This window comes from Cetorhinus maximus, chromosome 8 (assembly GCF_964194155.1).
Source record: "Cetorhinus maximus chromosome 8, sCetMax3.hap1.1, whole genome shotgun sequence".
Classification (NCBI taxonomy): domain Eukaryota; kingdom Metazoa; phylum Chordata; class Chondrichthyes; order Lamniformes; family Cetorhinidae; genus Cetorhinus; species Cetorhinus maximus.
The window spans coordinates 119,087,611-119,106,765 of record NC_135886.1 but is presented as its reverse complement, the minus strand read 5'-3'; the positions used below and the strand labels follow the sequence as shown (position 1 = coordinate 119,106,765).

The 19,155-nt window shown below is 42.5% G+C and overlaps 1 protein-coding gene across 1 annotated transcript; it reads right to left on the bottom strand.

Moving 5' to 3' along the window:
• Positions 1–439: 439 nt before the first annotated feature.
• Positions 440–2,203, bottom strand: LOC144683331 (G-protein coupled receptor 12-like). The gene has a single exon (XM_078546265.1). It carries the CDS (start codon positions 2,201–2,203, stop codon positions 1,229–1,231), a length of 975 nt encoding a protein of 324 aa, XP_078402391.1. The 3' UTR covers positions 440–1,228.
• Between the last annotated feature and the right edge of the window lie 16,952 nt (positions 2,204–19,155).

The following is a 19,155-nucleotide window of genomic DNA, read 5'->3' as shown; positions in this document are numbered from 1 at the left end:
CTTTTTATAATTGTCCCTACTCCGGGACCGACAGGATTGCAAAGTGTACGGTAACTCCTGGGAAAGGATCTACTTCGATTTACCTGGCTGTTTTAGGGTAGTAACCAAACGCTATTAGATTTGATTTACTTTTTTTGTAGCATTTGATTAATTGCTAAAAGCTGCCATTTTGACTGGATTTTATTCCCTTACCCAGCCTCCCCTACCCCACCCCCAAAGGCAGCGACTAGTTAACAAGGGGGTTTCGCCAATACGGCGAAATTACAACTCACAATTTGAGGTATTGGTACCAGCACGAAAAAAATAGAGCTATATTCCAAATAAACATCATGTGAAGTGAGCCACAGTAAAGGGCCAAAATGTGCTTTAAATTAAAACGGTGCTGCCGCAGAATAACACGTGTATCGTTCACTGCAGCTGTTCACATCACGTCCAAGGATCAAGTTGGCAAACATAATAAATCATTTTGACACAATGTCCTGCCCAATAATATACAATATTTGTATTGGTTTTAAAAGGTTAAATCCGCAGTATAGAATTGAAAGCACAATTCAGTCAGTTTAAATGCCGTCAGAACGTCAACTCATAATAAATGATAGATCTAGATAAATGTTTCATAGATTGTCAGATGGATAGATAGATGTTACATAAATAAATCATTTTATTATCACAATAGACTAGATAGATAGATCTTTAAAGACGTTTAGAACACTGGACTCTACTCCAGTAGCTTAAAGTGCATTACATATGAATAGTGCTCTAAACTGGAGGAAAGTTGCCTCTGGCGCTCCTGTGGAACTCGCGATGCCCAAATTGATCCTTGCAAAATCCCAACGTACACCTGCCATTTCCAGAACTTCGCCCGGATCTCTTAAGTTCCACATCGTTTGGAAAAAATAGCACTTTTCCCCCACACCGGGTTCCTTTTCTATGTATTTATACGCGCACCAATTTCACTTTTGTCCCGTATCCATTAATACGCTGCAGCTTTAATTGCGTATTATGGAGTTTATGATCATGATTGTACGGAAAACCGCTGGGGGCGCAAATGCTGTTACTTTACCTGATGTGAGGAAAAAAAAGCTGCTCTCAAAAAGTACGCTTTCCCGCAATGGAAATGTTTTAAATAGCGGGCAATGTGTTTTTTTTAAATAAATTTTCAGTAAAAAAATAAAAATTACAAATAATAATTGTTTTTAAAAAATAAAATCCCACAAAACAGAAGACACTATACGTCACTGGACGATCTTGGTCTAAAGGAAAAATTAGATGGGATACAACCACAGCAAGCCACCCAGAGCGACTTCTGGATATCAGGGTTCCGGTATGCATAAATGATAGGGTTAATGACTGAATTGCAAGTCGCTGGTAGGACGGTGACATAGGTGTAAATCAGCGGGTAACTGGAGTCTGCAATCAAACAGTAGATTGCAAAAGGGATCCAGCAAGCAGCGAAGGTGCCCAGGATGACAGATAAAGTCGAGATTCCTTTCCTGGTCGAGGTGTTGGAGGTGGCCACGAAATGGTACTGCACGGCGATCTGCTGGGCGTGCCTGAAGGCGATTTTGCAGATTTGAACGTAGAGTTGTAACATTAGGGCGAATATCAGCAGAAATGACACCGAGAGGACGGCGGCGTTGTTTTTGGTGATGGGTTTGACCACGCTGCAGGACGACTCATCCTCCAAGCAGTTCCAGCCCACGATGGGCAGTGATCCCAGAGTGATGCATGTGACCCATATAGCCAGGAGCGTCAGGTAGGTGAAGGTGGTGGTTCTCTCTGTGTGGTATGTCAGGGCGTTATAGAGAGACAAATACCGGTCCATCGTGATGGCCAGCAGATTGCAGACCGAAGCCGAGAAGGAGGCTATCAGGACCGCAGCCGAGACCAGCCGAGCGGCTTCGAAGTTCAGCAAGTAGAGAAAAATGAAATTGAGGATCAAGCCCACTCCTCCGAGGAGATCAGCCAAAGCCAAGCTCCCGATCAGGATGAACATTGGAGTCCTGAGAGTCGGCGTGTAGAAGATCACGGCCACCACGATGGCATTCTCGCAAGAGATAACAGTCCCCACCACACAGAGGGCGATGTCCCAGGGATTGACTGCCCCCGTGGGTAGGTTGGAGGTTGTGATCGAGGAGTTGCTGTTGTCCGAGGAGAGCCAGTTTAGGGACTGCTTTGAGCTGTTCCGGGCCTGATCATTCATAACTGGAGGCATGGAAAGCATAATCTGAGGGGAGGAGAGAAAAAAAGCGTATGGTTCAAAAACAAAGAGACAAACCATTCCAAATGCACTCATTTGCAAAGAATCGAGCCTGCGGTGTTAGCGGGTTAGGTTTTAAGTGGCAAACATTTGTTGACAGTTTTCCCCACATCAGGCAATGTTCGTTTAAAAGAATTCACAATGATTAACAACTGGCTGCTGTAAATGGTGCGAACTCACTTATAATTACTCACTGCAGTAGCAATGAGGTAGAGCCCCAACAGTGTGTAGTAAACATGATTCTGTGTATGGTGGGAAAGAGGACTAAAATAACGAAATCATCCTAGTTTTAACTAAATGGCCGCATTAACAAGTACAGATTTAATCAACAATTTGAAAAGCAGATATAGATTTTCAAATCCAGAGAGCAAAAATCAAGTCAACAGACAAATTAATAGCCTCCCACATAGTTTATACAGATATTTCACTATTGTAAGGATGCTATCTCACTAAAGCATAGCTAGATCTAGATACGGCCCATCATAAATACACAATAACTGTACGATACTTCATTTTTAAGAGAGAACTGATACGGTTTGCAAACAACTATACCGTAAAGCCTTAAATCGTAAATCACATTACTAATGTAACCTCAGAATGGAAATCGAGTTAATAGACTTTTGTAATGAAATCTAATGCTATATCGTTGGAAATCTTATACTTCTCCCTCTACATAGCCTGCCAAGGGTTACACAGTATTAATAACAATGTAACAAGGGCACTAACTGGACTGAGAGTCTTACCGGCTCTTGTGCTCCTTCTTCGGTGTTTGGCAGACTGGGCTTTAGTCCGATGTAAGGGTCTTTACTTCGGGGTTGCAGGTTTATTTGGTGGCTGACATTGCTAATCAAACACTAGATTTGGTGAATGGAATGCGGTTAATGCGATGCCCCGATGAGGTGGTGATAAATCTCAGCTCTGACGTCAAAAATGTCCACTTACTGTGTTCAGCATCCTTACTGAATCACAGGCTGTGTGATGCGAATATCAAACAGATCTCACACACACACACATCAGTAACAGCCGGGCTTCATTCACAAGATTCCTAACCAGACGCCCATCCTCTGCAGACACCTCCCAAGGTCATTGAAACCAGCCAGGTACCAAATACATCATCTCCAGGAATAGCTCCCACACAGAATACAGGGGGAACCAGTTCACACCCATTATCGTTCCTGTGTGTGTCTGCTTTCTTTTACATACATACTTTAAAACATAGTATGCTGCACGGAATTCGACAGTACGATTTAAAGGGACATGTTTACCAAGCTCATTCGGAGTCTATTACTGCGAATGGGTGTTTTTTTAAAAACGTAATAGAAGATTTACAAGTTATCAAACTCGGACGTTCGATGAGATGGGGAAAATGCTATTATCGTTCACGGTGAAACCAGACCACTTTTCCTTGCGGTTTAACCCTAGTTTAGGATCCAGCTCACCCGTGCCCTTTTTTTGTAATGTGTAGGGGAGCCCTTCTCCCACCGTGCTTCTGGTAGGGGACCGATTCGACAAGAACCACCACACTACAACCTTGGAGCCCGTGCCCCTCGTATTGTTACAGAACAGAGACAAGCAACGTATTAAATAAAGCGAGAACATGCCGGGCTAGTCTAACTGGACAGGGTACCTTCAAACAATCTGAATAACCCACACTCAATCATCACAATTAATGTCTATAAGATTGAGCATTACATATGAATTCTCCAGAAAGCGATGCCACTCACCCCGGAAGACACGCACTTTCTCTATGCAAATTTATTTTTAGACACAGGATACATAGGCTTCTAGTTAAAGGGAAAGGGCGGAAACGTCCCTGATCAGGCATTATGTACAGTTAAAGCATCATAGACAAATGGGATAGTGTGGACTGTTAAATAGTCCGGGACTATTAGGTTAGAAGGTTAGGTCAAACCTTTGATTTGATCATTTTATCCACCTTTGTGTCAATCAGAAGCTGATATCGTATTCGAGAGAAGGCCCGAGTGCATTGTGAATGCTGATCAAAACTCGTTAGCTGATAACGTTCAGAGTTAAGAGAGGAGCAGATTTACAAAAAAAACCTATGAGCTTTTCCCGCGACCACGATGATGCAATTTAATTGACTTTGTTAAAAAAAAACTGATGCTGTTGAAAAAAAAATTAAACATCTGGACAGAAAGAAGTGGGAGAAGCGCTGAAACTATTTAAAGGATGAGACTCCTGCCAGAGTGGACAGCATGTATGAATAGACAGTGCTTGTTTTCATTACTTTAATTATCCCAATACAGTAGCAGATTATTATAAATGCTGCTTGCAATTTCCTCCATTGGCTAAGAATTGTCAAATCAACTGATTTAAAGAAGCAGCAGATATTAAAGTATCTCTGATTAATTAAAATACTGCTGAAATGTTACAATGCTCCCACATTATCGACAAATCTTTCACATGCACCGTACTTTTACCTCTGTTCTTTAATTGTTTTTCGATCATTTCTGAAATCATTAAACTCACACTTTGTTTTCATTGAAACAAAATTCTAACAGTTACTAATTTGCTATGTCCCTTTAATAATTTCTCCTATTTGCTTCTCTTATTCCATTTCTTTTTCTGACTTTGCTGTGTCTTTTCATTCCTATTTGTTTTATCTTTGAAGCTCACTTCTATACCCAGTTACTTTTCTTTTCATCGCCACCTGTTTTATCAACCCTCCTCCCATCCCCACTGTTTTTCTCGGGTTTTCTTGCTGATTCCTATTGTCCTGTTGTTTTTGGCTCCATCTCTCATTTCATTTTTGTTTATTCTGTTACGTTTATTCTGCATTTTAATTCCAATTCATGTTTTCTTTAACCCGCCTTTCTCATTCCTTTCCCTTTTCTCATTGTTTCTGCTTATTTTATTCCTCCCCCTGCATTCCGTCTTTCTCTTCTTTAGTCCCAACCTTGTTTTTCTTTGCTTTCCTCACATTTCTCTTGACGCTTTTTTTGCTTTTCCGTGCTCCATCCTTTCCTTTCCTTCTTTCTCTCTTAATTCTTCTCCTGTTTTGCTTTGCTTCGCTTATTTATAACTTTATCTTTGCTGTCAGTCTTAATTCCTAAGAGATACTTTATTGACCCCACGCTAACATTCAGTGTGCATTCTGTATCAAAAATCGTTGACATCATCTACAATACACACAACTGCATATTTTTCTCTGTAAGTGTTAACAGTGTTTTTTCTGATTCGGTAGTTTTCAGCAAAGCTGTGCCATAGCTGAGTCAGTGTTTGACAGAATATGAGAATTCATGTAGTCATATAAGCACTGTTATCTATAAGATTCTTCTGCTTCAAAATAGACTCTCAGTATTTTTTTGTCAATTCATTTCAAACTTGCTATAACATTATCATTTTTTGAGAAAATTTTGATTTTGTCTGACATTACTCAGTATTTTTGCTGTGTCCCTTTATTCCATTGATTTACATGGCAGGCTGCCTTTACTCTGAAAATATTATTTTGTCAGAGTCCAAAGTTCATGAGTATTCCTCTGTCTATTAGGAGCACTAACTCGAGTGGGAATCCCAGTGTTTTGTCAGGAACACATAATTGTTTGCCCCGTTTTCTGTTAGGTGACATAGAAAAAGTAGAGCTGGAGCACCACTTCAAGGTAACCCGGATAGGACTAGGCATGGCTAAATACTGGTACTACATCTGGTCATAAAAAAAAGCATGACAAGGAAAGTTAAGTGGAAGGAAACGAGCAAAGAAAGAGAAATAGAAAGGTACTGTAAAGCAGATCAGCCAAAGTTGGAGGCACTTGTCCCTTTCGTATTTGTATTTCTATTATGTCACTCAACATAAATGATTAAAAATCAAGCGTGCGAATTGGTAATAAAATTAGGGAGAAAGCAGCAGGAACAAAAGTCATTAGGATATGCAAGATGCCACCTAGGTAAAATAGAACAATAAGTGAGGTAAATTAAGAGTGTGCAGAGTCTCCCTTAATTGCAACATCGGGAAGTATGGAAAAGTGTGTATATGGCATAGTTGCAGCTGTTATCAGGAAGCAGAAACCCAAAAGAAGCAGAAAACTAAAGACGTCATTTAAAGCCTAATGGTAGCATTTGAGTGATTAGAGTTGTAAGACCTCTCTGTCAGCCAGAAAGGGAGTGAGAATCTCTGCTTCCACATACTGTTTGATCAGGTTATAACTGACTTGGGAGTAATTGATGCTGACAAAGGGTGGCTAAATATGAAAATGTCCCAGAACTAGTAACCCTAACCTTGTTAAATATTAAAAATAAGAATGCAAAAACTTCTTCTAATCACAGTTTTCAGTTGAATAGTTTGAGTGAGTATAGAATTAATCCTATGTTAAATATATGGCCAAAAGCCAGGGAAAATATTCTCAGTGATACCTCTACAATAGTTTTAAAAGAAAAAAATGGAGATAAAAAATCCCTGTAATTTGTGACAGACTCACCAAATATAGTGACTGGTTGGAAGAATCCTATCTGTGCATTACCATGTCACTGACCATTTGTACTAGGGGGAGAGTTATCCTGGTCATCAACAACAACAACTTGTATTTATATAGCACCTTTAACATAAAATGCCCCAAGGTACTGTGCAGGAGCATTATAGAACAAAATTTGACACAGAGCCACATAAAGAGGTATGATGCCACTTAGCTAAAAGCTTGGTCAAAGAAAAAGGAGCATCTTAAAGGAGGAAAGGGAGGTAGAGAGTGAGAGAAATATAGGGAAGGAGAGGGATAAAGAGTTTAGGGCTTAGGCAGTTGAAGCCATAGTGTTACGATGCAAGCCGAGGTTGGACAAGCCTGATCCCAGAGTGGAACCCAGCTTAATAGATACTAACTTTTATTTTTGTTTGTTTATATACGTGAAGAGTAGCTACTGAACAGAGGCATAGGAGTCAGTTGATGAACTTCCAGCAAAAGAATAAAACATTTATTCAACAAGAAAGGATGAACTATATTACAATACTCCTTCACCCACAGCTATACCTTTACAAATGTATACAGATTTGTAAGGATAACACAAGTTACAAAAGCTATCTTATACTCTAATGTTCACAGTAAGGAAACAGTCCATGTAGCCCTATGACACCCTGTGGCCAGACACACCACACTCTGAAATCAAGTGATAGATGCCCACCTCAAACAGATGCTATGGATCTCTCCTCAGCTCCCTGCAGATGCTTGTTACACCATGAGCCAACCAATCTCACTGAATTCCGTCCTTCGCATGAGGGTTTCCAATCTCCATTCTCCAGGACCTTGCCTTCAAATCTTCTCCCAAAATGATGTTTTCACTCAGACACCTTCCACAAGGGTTCACCTCCAGGGTTTCAAACTTTCCTTCTGATGTTCCTCTTCCCTGGGTCACCACATGCACTCGAGCTGTCTTCCATGCACTCTCTCTCATTAACTTAGCCTTAACAGCACACCACTGCTTCACATGCCCATAGCAAAGGGTTACAGACCTTCAGTTGTGTCTTTGAAGCTTTTTGCAAGCTGTTCTCACTTTAAGTCTGAAGCTTGGAGCCTTTGTCTCTGCCCCTCACTCTTAACTTCACTTAACAGGACATTTTCCCAGGTTCCTATCCTTCCTTTAGCTAGAAGGTGTTCTTTGGACTTTCTCTTCCACTCCTCTGGACATTTGGGGTTCTTCTTAGCTTGGGACCTTTTTGTTCTTTTGGGAAATCTGCAGTTCCCTCTCCCATTGTCCAGCCTTTCTGGGTCCTAGCTTCAAACTGAACTTAAAACTGCTGTTTCTTTAATTCTGTGTGTATGTCTGTGGGAGGAGCCTGCCTATCTGGCCCCCCTGTTGCTAAGCAACTGTTCTTCCTACTCTTGTGTGTTTACTTTCACTTTATAGGGGTCGTAGACATCTCATTAGAAATGCAAGCAGCCTTTTAAAGTGAAGCTAAAACTCCATTTGACCTTTCCTAACTCACAGATACAGAAATACAAATCAAACTTAAACCTTAAAGCTAAAACTCATCCCAACACCCAGAAACACAAGCATAACCTACTTAAGCTATGTCTATTTCCTAACACAAGACTGCTAATAAAAGTGTGATTCAAATCGGGAATTCTTAGGAGGCCGGGATTGGAAGCGTACAGAGATCTAGGGGGATTGCAGGCCTGAAGGATATTATAGAGATATGGAGGTATGAGGCGAAGGAGGGATTTGAAAACAGAAGTGAGAATTTTAAAATCGATACGTTACTTGACCAGGAGCCAATAATGATCAGCAAGCAGAGGGGTAAAGACTGAGCAGGACTTAGTGTGGGTAAGGACATAGGCAGCAGTGTTTTCAATGGCCTCAAGTATGCAGAGGCCAGAATGTGGGAGGCTGGCATAAGAGCATTGGAATAATCAAGCTTAGAGGTAACTAAGGGATGGATGAGGGTTTGAGCAACATATAAACTGAGGCAAGGGCAGAGTCATGCACTGCTATGGAGGTGGAAATAGGGCGGCCTTTGTGAGGATGCAGATGTGTGATAGCACGCTCATCTCAGTTTCAAATATAACACCAAAGAACAATGTAGTTCAGCCTCAGACAGTTGGCAGGGAGAAAGATAGAATCAGTGGCAAGGGAACTCAATTCGCAACAGGGACCGAAAATAATGGCTTCTGTTTTTCTAATGTTTAATTGCAGAAAATTTCTGTTCATCATACTGGATGTCAGACAAGCAATCCATCAGCATTCATGTGAGTGATTTTGGATGATCTTGCCAAGGGGGAGCAAGTAGATAGAAAAAGGAGGGACCAAGGATAGATCCTTGGGGGATACAAAAGATAATGGCATGGAAGCGAGAAGAGAAGCCATTGCAGATGATTCTCTGACTTTGAAGGGAAGAATGGAACCAGGCAAGTGCAGTCCCATGCAGCTGAACAATTATAGAAAAGTGTTGGCGAAGAATTTTGTGGTCAACCATGTCAAAAGTTGCATACAGGTCAAAAAGAGTGAGGTGGGATAGTTTACCTTTGTCACAGTCAACTGGGATGTCATTTGTGATTTCGGTAAGAGCCACTTTGGCATTGGGTGGAAATCTGATTGGAGGGATTCAAAGAAGAAGTTCTGAGAAAGATGAGAAAGTATTTGGGAAATAATAACAAGTTCAAGGGCTTTGGGAGGCAAGGGGTGTTCAAGGTGGGACAGTAATTTGTAAGGACAGAGAAGTCAAGGATTATTATTTTGAGGAGAGGGGCGATGATGGCTGCTTGAAGGAGAGGGGACTGGATCTGAGGAGAGACAACTGTTAATAATGTTAGCTAACATGAGAGCCAGGAAGGGAAGTTGAGTGGTCAGTAGTTTATGAGGAATAGGGCCTCATCAACAAGATGAACTTGGATAGGACATTAGGGGAAATAGGAGAGAAACTAGAGGAAGATGCAAATTCAGGGTTAGGGCAAGGGAGAATCTAAAGGAAGTTAAGCATGGTGGACTAATGGAAGGGAGAGAAGCAGCAGAGCAGATTGCTTCGATCTTAGTAACAGAATAGTCCATGAGCTCATCAAACTTATTGTTGGAGGGAAGGGTGGAGGGGGTAGGGGAGAGTGATTTAAGAAGAGGGTTAGTGGTGGAGAAGAAAAGCTGGGTGTTATCTTTGCCTTCCTGGATGATCTTTGAATAGTGGGAAGGTTTTATGGTGGAGAGCGTTGCCCAATAATTCTTAAGGTGGTTGAGCCAGATCCTGCAGTTAATGGTTAAACCAAGTGTTCACCAAAGACTTTCAAATCTGTTTCGCTTGAACTTAAAGGAGTGGAGATGAGAGGTATACCTGGGGCAATGATTAATACGGGAAAGAATAATAGTCCTAGTGGAGGCAAGGGCATCAAAGGTGTGAGACAGTGTGATTTAGCAAATTGACAGCTGTTAAGATGGGCTGATGAATTACAGACTAAAGGTGAGATAGTTGGGAATGTGAAAGTGCAGTGGATAATGACTTGTGAGATTTTTTTCCCCAGGGTTGGGCACAGAAGGAAGTGGGTTTTGGGGGTAGGGGGAGGCATGGATGTGGATGGAGCATGATACAAGGAAATGATCAAAGATTGCCTTATCAGTGATAGTTACAATCGGGGTAGCAAGACTGCATGAGATGTCAAGAGGGGTGGCCATGTATGCAGTTAGAAGAGTTCACATGGAAGGAGAGATTTAGGGAGGAAGGGAGGGCAGTAAACTCAGAGAGAGAAAAAGAAAAGATGCGATAGAGGTTGAAATCACTGAGGATGAGAAGTCACTCAGTGCAAAGGCAGAGGAAAGAAAGCACAGAAGATACCTCAGTGAGAAGTTTGGAGTGGTATTTGGATGGATGGTACAGAACAAGGATTTCAAATGATGCATGTGGAGGCTAGAACAAGGTGAGATGTTCAAAGGAGGAAAAGTTGTCAGAGGAGTAGGGAGACAGACCAAGCTGTGATTTAGAAATAAGGCTACACCACCGCTGTAATGATTCGGTGGGCCAATTGGTGGAAGGTATAATGAGGTGAAGAAGCTTCACAGAATTGTTATGGCACAGAAGGAAGCCATTCAGCCTGTTGTATCTGCACCAGCTCTCTGAGTGAGTAATCCACTTAGTGCCATTCACCCGCCTTGTCCCTGTAAGCCTGCACATTCTTCCTTTTCCAATAACAGTCTAATTCCCTTTTGAATGGTTCGATTGAACCTGCCTCCACCACAATCTCAGGCAGTGCTTTCCAGACCCCACTCCCTGCATGAAAAAGTTTTTCCACATGTCACTTTTGCTTCTTTTGCCAATTGCTTTAAATCTGTGCTCTCTCGTCCTCAATCCTTTCACGAGTAAGAACAGTTTTCTCCCAAACTACTCTGTCCAAACCCCTCACATTTTGAATACCTCTATCAAATCTTCTCTCAGCCTTCTCTCCTCCAACCTATCTTCATAACTAAAATTCCTCATCCCTGGAACTATTGTTGTGAATCTTTACTGTACTTTCTCCAATGCCTTAGCATCATTCCTAAAGTGCGACACCCAGAACTCGATGCAATACTCCAGCTGAGGCCAAACTAGTGTCTTATATAAGTTCAACATAGCCTCTTTGTCATTTGGTGGTATAGACCCTGAGTATTGCTGGAAAAAGAGACATGCCAAAGCTTTTCATCTTGCACTCATCAGAACACTCCACAAGAATAGCAATATAAGGGGAAAACATCAATTTATACTGTATGAGAAGGGAGTGTTGATTGGTTGGCAAGTGGACTCTGATTGGTCAAGGCATTGCCCTGAGGAATGAGTCAGCAAATGGCTGTCACTTATTTTGTTTAGCTGAAACAGGCACAATGTGTGTACATGTTCTTTCTGTCTGTAAAGAACGGGATCCTGTGTAATAATATATGCAGCTTCCTGTACTCGTAAATTTGCCAAACTGCGAGTCCGACTGACAATCTTAAATTGGTTGTCAGTGTAACTCTTAGCACACTGAGGATTATTTAGCAAATGTTGTTCAATTGCAGGATTACATCTAATGTTGGACACTGTGTTTGAGATTTGCGTGATAATGGCTACCCTGATCAGATCATTTCATGCTGTATATCGCACAAACTCATGAACAGGCCTAAGGCTATCACTTTTGGCCCCGAAGTATGCCCAATCTACCTCAGATTACCCTAGAAGGGCAAGGTATCTCGAAAATTTGAGCAACAGGTGAAGCTAGCTGTTTCATGTTGCTACTATGCAATACGAGTGGTACTCATCACTAACAGGATGCTGCCCACATGCCAAAAAGATGTTCTGCCTATCACACAAATGAGTAATGTGGTATATGATTTTCAGTGTCAGTGTGATGCTAGGTATGTAGGCTGTACATGCCAAAGGCTGGCAGATTGTATCAAACAGCATGTCACAGCCGCTGTTCACAATGTGCAAGGTACAGACCGTATCCAACCAGCCCGTGCTTGCAAAACACAAGAGCTTTGACATGTCTCTTTTTCAGCAATACCCTCTTTGCTTTGTACTCTATGCCCCTATTAATAAGGTCTAGAATACTGTATGCTTTATTAACCGCTCTCTCTCAACCTGTCCTGCCACCTTCTATGACTTGTGACAAATGACATATACACCGAGGTCCCTCTGCTCCTGCACCCGCTTCAGAGTTGTAACCTTTATTTTATATTGTCCCTCCATGTTCTTCCTACCAAAATGAATCACTTCACATTTCTCTGCATTGAACTTCATCTGCTACCTGTCCTCCCATTCCACCAACTTGTCTATGACCTTTTGAAGTTCTGCACTATCCTGCTCACAGTTCACAATGCTTCGAAGTTTCATATCATGTGCAAATTTGAAAATTGTACCTTATACATCAAGATCATTAATATATATCAGGAAAAGAAAGGGGAACTTCACTGCAAACCTTCCTCCAGTCCGAAAAACATCTGTTAACCATTACTCTCTGTTCTCTGTTATTCAGCCAATTTTGTATCCCTGTTGCTACTGTCCTTTTTTTGTATTCATTTTACGAGATGTGGGTATCGCTGGCAAGCCCAGCATTTATTGCCCATCCCTAATTGCCCTTGAGAAGGTAGTGGTGAGCTGCCTTCTTGAGCTGCTGCAGTCCCTGTGTCCCTGTGGTGTAGGTACACCCAGAGTGTTGTTAGGGAGGGAGTTCCAGGATTTTGACCCAGGGACAGTGAAGGAACGGCAATATATCCCCAAGTCAGGATGGTGAGTGGTTTGGAGGACAAATTCCAGGTGGTGGTGTTCTCATGTATCTGCTGCCCTTGTCCTTCAGATGGTTTTGGTCATGGGTTTGGAAGGTGCTGCCTAAGGAACCTTGGTGAGTTTCTGCAGTGCACCTTGTAGATGGTACACACTGTTGCTATGGTTCGTCGGTGGTGGAGGGCATGAATGTTTGTGGAAGGGGTGCCAATCAAGCGGGTTGCTTTGTTCTGGATGGTGTCAAGCTTCTTGAGTGTTGCTGGAGCTGCACTCATCCAGGCAAGTGGAGAGTATTCCATCACACTCCTGATTTGTGCCTTGTAGATGGTGGACAGGCTTTGGGGAGTCAGGAGATGAGTTACTTGCTGCAGGGTTCCTAACCTCTGACCTGCTCTTGTAGCCACAGTATTTACATGGCTAATCCAGTTCAGTTTCTGGTCAATGATAATACTCAGGATGTTGATAGTGGGGCATTCAGCAATGGTAATGCCATGAGCTATAATTTTGCTCTCAAGTCTGTTGTGCAGCACTGTATTAAATGCCTTTTGGAAGTTCATGTACACCACATCAACAGCAATACCCTCTTTAACCCTCTCTGTTACCTCCTTAAAGAACTCCAACAAGTTAGGGGAAATGAGTCATGTCTCTGTTAAGGCCACAATGTCAATGTCATTGTCCACAATAAGCTCTTGGAAAGCTGAGATCCCACCTTCCAGTGCCCTCTAGTGTTGACCCCACTGAAGTTTGTGGGGCTAGTGGAAGGTCTTGCCATCTTCAGTTGGCCATGGGTTCTCTTGCCATTACAGATGCCTTAATCCAAGCTGCCAGAAATTATCATCAGACAGGCCTACCTCACCCAACTCAAGAAGAGAGGGGCCATGAGGAGAATCTATTTTATGTAGCGAATTGTTATGATCTGGAATTGACTGTATGAAAGGGTGCTGGAAATATATTCAAACAGTAACATTCAAAATGGAATTTTATAAATACTTGAAAGGAAAATACTTGCAGAGCAAGGATGAAGAGCAGGGAAGTTGGACTAATTTGATAGCTCTTATAAATAGCCGACACAGGCATGATAGGCTGAATAGCCTAATTCCGTGCTTTGCAATTCTATGAATTTAGTGGTTAATGTTGCTTAAATACTGGGTGCAGTGTTGAGTCAGAGGGAGAGCTGGAATTTTTGGCTACAGCAAAATTGATGACAAACGCTACAAGTTAGACTGGTGTGCATCTAAGCCTCAGATGCGAATTTATGTCAAAATCCCCTGTAAGTGAAAATGTCTTTTGAATTGTAAATTTTCTTTTAATATCATGGTATGGAAAACACACATCAAATTATTCAGTACATCAGTCATTGAAAATTTATCTGTAACACTTTGCAAGTTTCACGTGAACATAGGAGATCACTGTATTGAATACTGTACTCCATTTTACTTTGTTACGTTTTTACAATTAATTTGATTGCTTGGGTTTAAAAAATTCTACATGAAAATATCTTCTTCAAATACAGGCCAGACAGATAGATGGAGGGGAAAATGTGATTATGGAATCTCTTTATAATACTAAAACTGTCAAATTACCGTTGTAATAGTGATTGATTTTATTTTTAGTATTATTCACATCACCTGTTAATCATTATTAAGCATGAGTAGGAATGCTGTTAGAAGAGTTTAGGTCAGGTCATTAACCAGCTTCTATCATGAGTTGTGCATTGTATATAATACCACATTATTCATTTAACAAAAGATCAATGTTAGTATAAAGCAGGAGGTTCACAGTGAAGGTTTGTGTTCTCTGTTTTGGCTATTGACCTTAACTGTGACCTGATAGGCTGTGTTTTCTAATTTCTGCAATTAGTCCCCAGTAAGGATAGGCACTTAAGAAGTGATTCACAATGTTATTGAGAACTGTACCATTGTGGTAAGCGGCAAACAAATCCACACAAATGTTCTGAATAAACACTAAATGTCATTACTGCTACCAGAATGTGGGTGTAAGAATCATTTTCCTATTAATAAAAGTCTCAGATTGCTGCCCCTATGTGTGTATCTGTTATTAATCCATAACATCACGGACTAAAATTCCTGTGATAATACCAGTCAGACTGAGCCTAGCAGCATTCTGTAGCGAGCTCAGTACCAGCTACAATCGAAGTACCATCAATTCAGCAAATTTGCCCTTGACATTTTCACAGAGAGCAGAGATATGATCATATCATAGGATCATAGAATGGCTACAGCACAGAAGGAGGCCATTCAGCCCTTCATGTTTGCATTGGCTCTGTGCAAGAACAACGTACCTAGTGCCACTAACCTGTCTTTTCCCTGTAGCCCTGCAAATTTTTCCTTTTCAGATAATGATCTGATTCCCTTTTGAATGCCATGACTTTTTCAGCAAGGAAAATGGCAGAGAGGTGCAAAAATACCAGTATTTTTTTGTCATGACATATATCACTCACACCATGATTTGCTGGGACTTTTGTGCCATGAAATCAATGATATAGATGCACCATTACAACGGTGTTAGACTCCGGGAAATTCTGAGCCAGAATCTCACCATCAATACAACTTCAAACTTTGAAATCATTTAATAGTGGTTATACTGATTTTAAAATAATATGAGGAGAATCTTATTTTGGTGAAATTGGAAATTGACACTATTACGGGGGATGGTTGGCTTGAAGGATTAATGGAGCCTAATGGTGGTGGAGCAACCAATTAACATAATTCAAGCATTCATCCCAGGTGCCTTAGCAATCATTTTATTTCAGCATCATTCACTGGTTCAGGTACTTCACAGTGTCAATCACTGGAAAAGTTTGTTTCTGTCCAGTCACTCCCACATTGTCCCAAAGGTTATTCAATGGCTAAAGAATTCGGTTATGTAGCATCTGTTTTTCATTTGGCACTATGGGTGTCGTTTTGGCTCCAAAATGGTATCTATGGCACATGCTGTGAGACCTCTGGTGTGGGCCATGCCAGTTGCCATCTTGGGCAAGGTTTTAATGCGGAGCGTGTGCAGGAAGCATGCAGAATGGGTAGATCATGACATCAGTTAGTATGTAATTCTGATTTGATGCCAGAGCTGCCATTTTATAGCTTTATGCCCCATCTAACATGTGGCCAGTAGCAGGAAGGACCTTCCCCACCTCCCCCAGCCACCTGTACTATTTAAAGGGATCATAAACTAATTGCTGATTGATTTCTAATGGCCCTTGCTGCAATTTTAGAATTGTCTAATGGTTTGTAGTTTTATTTAAAATTGTTGAAGTCTATAAGGATTGGTGTGGCAGATGTTGAAAGGCTTGGTTTTCAATTCAATGCTTCTGCACAATACACATTCTCTCAGATATGGGTGCAGTAGTTTGCATCCGTCTTGGACCATGGAATAACAAGGAGAATGAGCAAAGGTGGCAGGACAAGCTGCAGGCAGAGGAGGAGGGAGGAAGGCTTTCAGCAGGAGGCCATATCAACCCAGAGTGTTCAGACAGCCATTCTGCTCATACCTTAACCTCAGAGATGGACAGTGTATCTGATAACTTTGCTTCAATTAGGAGATGCACATTGAAATGTGCTACCTGTTCCAACCACAACTGCAGGGCAAGGACAGCATTACCAGTGGCTATGAAGGTTACCAGGGTTATAAATTTTTATATGTCTGCCTCCTTCCAAGCTGGTGCAGATGATATTTGCAACATCTCCTAGTTTGTTGCCCCCAGCTGCACAAGAGAGGTCACTGATGCTGTCTATGCCTTGAGAGCTAAGTACATTTCCTTCCTTCTGCCAGAGAGAAGCAGATGAAGCGAGAACACAGCTTTGTGAGAATTGCATGCTTCCCATGGTGCACGGCACCACTGACTGATGCACATGTCACTTTGTGAGCCACTTGTCAACTCTGATATGTACTGCAACTGGAAGGGATTCCAATCCCTCAATGTCCAGTTGTTGTGTGACCATACTCTGTCTATCATGCCAGTCGATGCCCATAATCCTGGCAGCAATCATGATGCCTTCATTCCGTGGCAGCCTGCTGCAACATCTGTGTTTGAGCCACCACAATAAACCAGAGGTAGTTACTGGACGACAAGGGCTTTCCCTCGACCACACAATCCCAATGTGCAACCCACGCACACATGGACAGTATATATATAAGCAATATTGCCACAAAAGGTGATAGAACAGACTGTTTTGGTGCTTAAGTAATGCTTCCACTGCCCGGAGTTCACAGCAGCACTCAGAAGAGTGTGTGCCATGATTTGTCATGGTCTGCTGCATGCTGCAGAACCTCACCATCATGAGGGGACAACCCTTGGTGTATGGTGACCACCTGAAATGGAAGAGGAAGAGGAGAAAACAACCAATGCATCTCATTTCAGGTTGTGTTTTCCCCATGATCTGACTGCTGTAACCATGAACACTACCTCAATCCCCCAATCAACTACATCCCATACCTTCCCTTCTCTCTGTTACTGAGCAACACAGTGTCCTCTTGACCACAATGCTAAAATAAAACCCCCAGAAAAAAAATTCAAGCCAAATTTATAAATCAAACCATCCAATATTTCATAGCAAAGCCAACTAATCACCCTTGTGCAGCCTTGGTGCCTGTCTTTGTGTACCTTTGTCTGTCCTAGTGCTTCTATGTAACGCTACCCTAATGGCTGCAGCAATGGCTGGTATAAGGCTGCTGACTTTCATTGGGGAGACTGCAGATATTTTTTGCATGCCAACCTTGAACAGCTCTGGTCCTATAAGGACTGACTTTGGACTGCACCAATTTGGCATGGCTGGTTGCAGTCTGGGCTGTCTGCCTGACAAGGAACAGCAAGGACAGAGTCACACTGGTAGGAGGAGAAATGCTGTCACCCTGAAAGAGAACAGCAGGTCATGCTCCGCTGTGTCGCTGCTACCCCCACCCCATCCCCTGCTCGGGGAGGGACCTTAGCAATCCTAGCACTTTGTTGGAGGACAGATTTCTGGACTGCAGTGGTACCCCACAAGCCACTTTGCACATTGCTACCTGCAGCTATAATGGCAGCTGTCCGAATTTGCATGAGAGCAAGTCTGTGCCTTCACTGCGCACCCAAACATTGGGTGGCTTCTGTTTCTGCTACAATGAAAGCTGAGACATCAGCCATTAGATGCTGCATCACTTTCCCCCCCTATCGGGGGGATGTGCAGGAGCAGGCGTGGATGGGCAGGTTCCCGATCCGGGCCATGCCGCCATTTTACGTGAGCGGGCCAATTAAGAACACCCGCTCGGAAGCGCTGTGTGCTCTGTGTGCAGGTGGGGGGGATTCCCTGAGCTGGGAGTGCGGAGTTCTGCACATGCACGCGAAAGAGCGCACACATCTCCCTGAGGCAAAGTGCTGCCTCAGGGAGATCGGCTCAAATGTGAAAAGCAGTTTAAAGAATAGAAATAATTTTACTGACATGTCCCCTCATGTGACACTGTCATATGTGTTGGGACATGTCCATAACTTTTACTAGAAAATATTCTGAAATTTTTAAATCCCTCATGAAACCTCATCCCGCCCGTGGATGAGGTTTCATGTTTTTTCAGAAGCCCGCCTGGGCTCCCGGCCTGCCTGCCAACCTTAAGATTGGACGGGCAGGTCCATTAATTGGCTTAATTAGTTTTTCAAAGGCCTTAAGTGGGCACAGACAGTTCAGCTGCACGCCCGCCGAACTCAACACCTAAATGACGTCGGGATGCACGCCCGACTTCACCCCACGTCATTTTACGCGTCGGTGAGCGGGCCCCGCCCTCCCTACTCACCGACCGGAATATGCAGCCCCTTGGATGGGTTCATAAGTGTTAGCATGGAGCTGGAGAGGCTGAACTCACCACCGGCCCTATGTAAAGCCCTGTGCAAATTTAATGATGGACTCCTCCACGCTCCTTGACAGTGATCATAGGCTTTAAAAAAAAGGACTTAGGAGCAACAGTAGACCATTCAGCCCTTCAAAGCTGCCCTGCCATTCAATAAGATCATGGCTGATTTGGTTGTGGTCTCAATTCCACTTTGCCATCTGCCCCCCATAATCCTTGACTCCCTTGTCTATCAAAAATCTGTCTAACTCATCCTTGAATAAATTCAATGACTCAGCCTCCACTGCTTTCTGGGGAATAGAATTCCACATACAAATGACCCTTTGAGAGAAAAAAATTCTTCTCATCTCCGTCTTAAACAGTAGACCTCATTCTTAAACTGTGCCCCCTGGTTCTAGTC

What these genes read in the sequence shown, in the direction of transcription:
- LOC144683331 (XM_078546265.1), bottom strand. Translation starts at nt 2,203, where the DNA reads ATGAATGATCAGGCCCGGAACAGCTCAAAGCAGTCCCTAAACTGGCTC.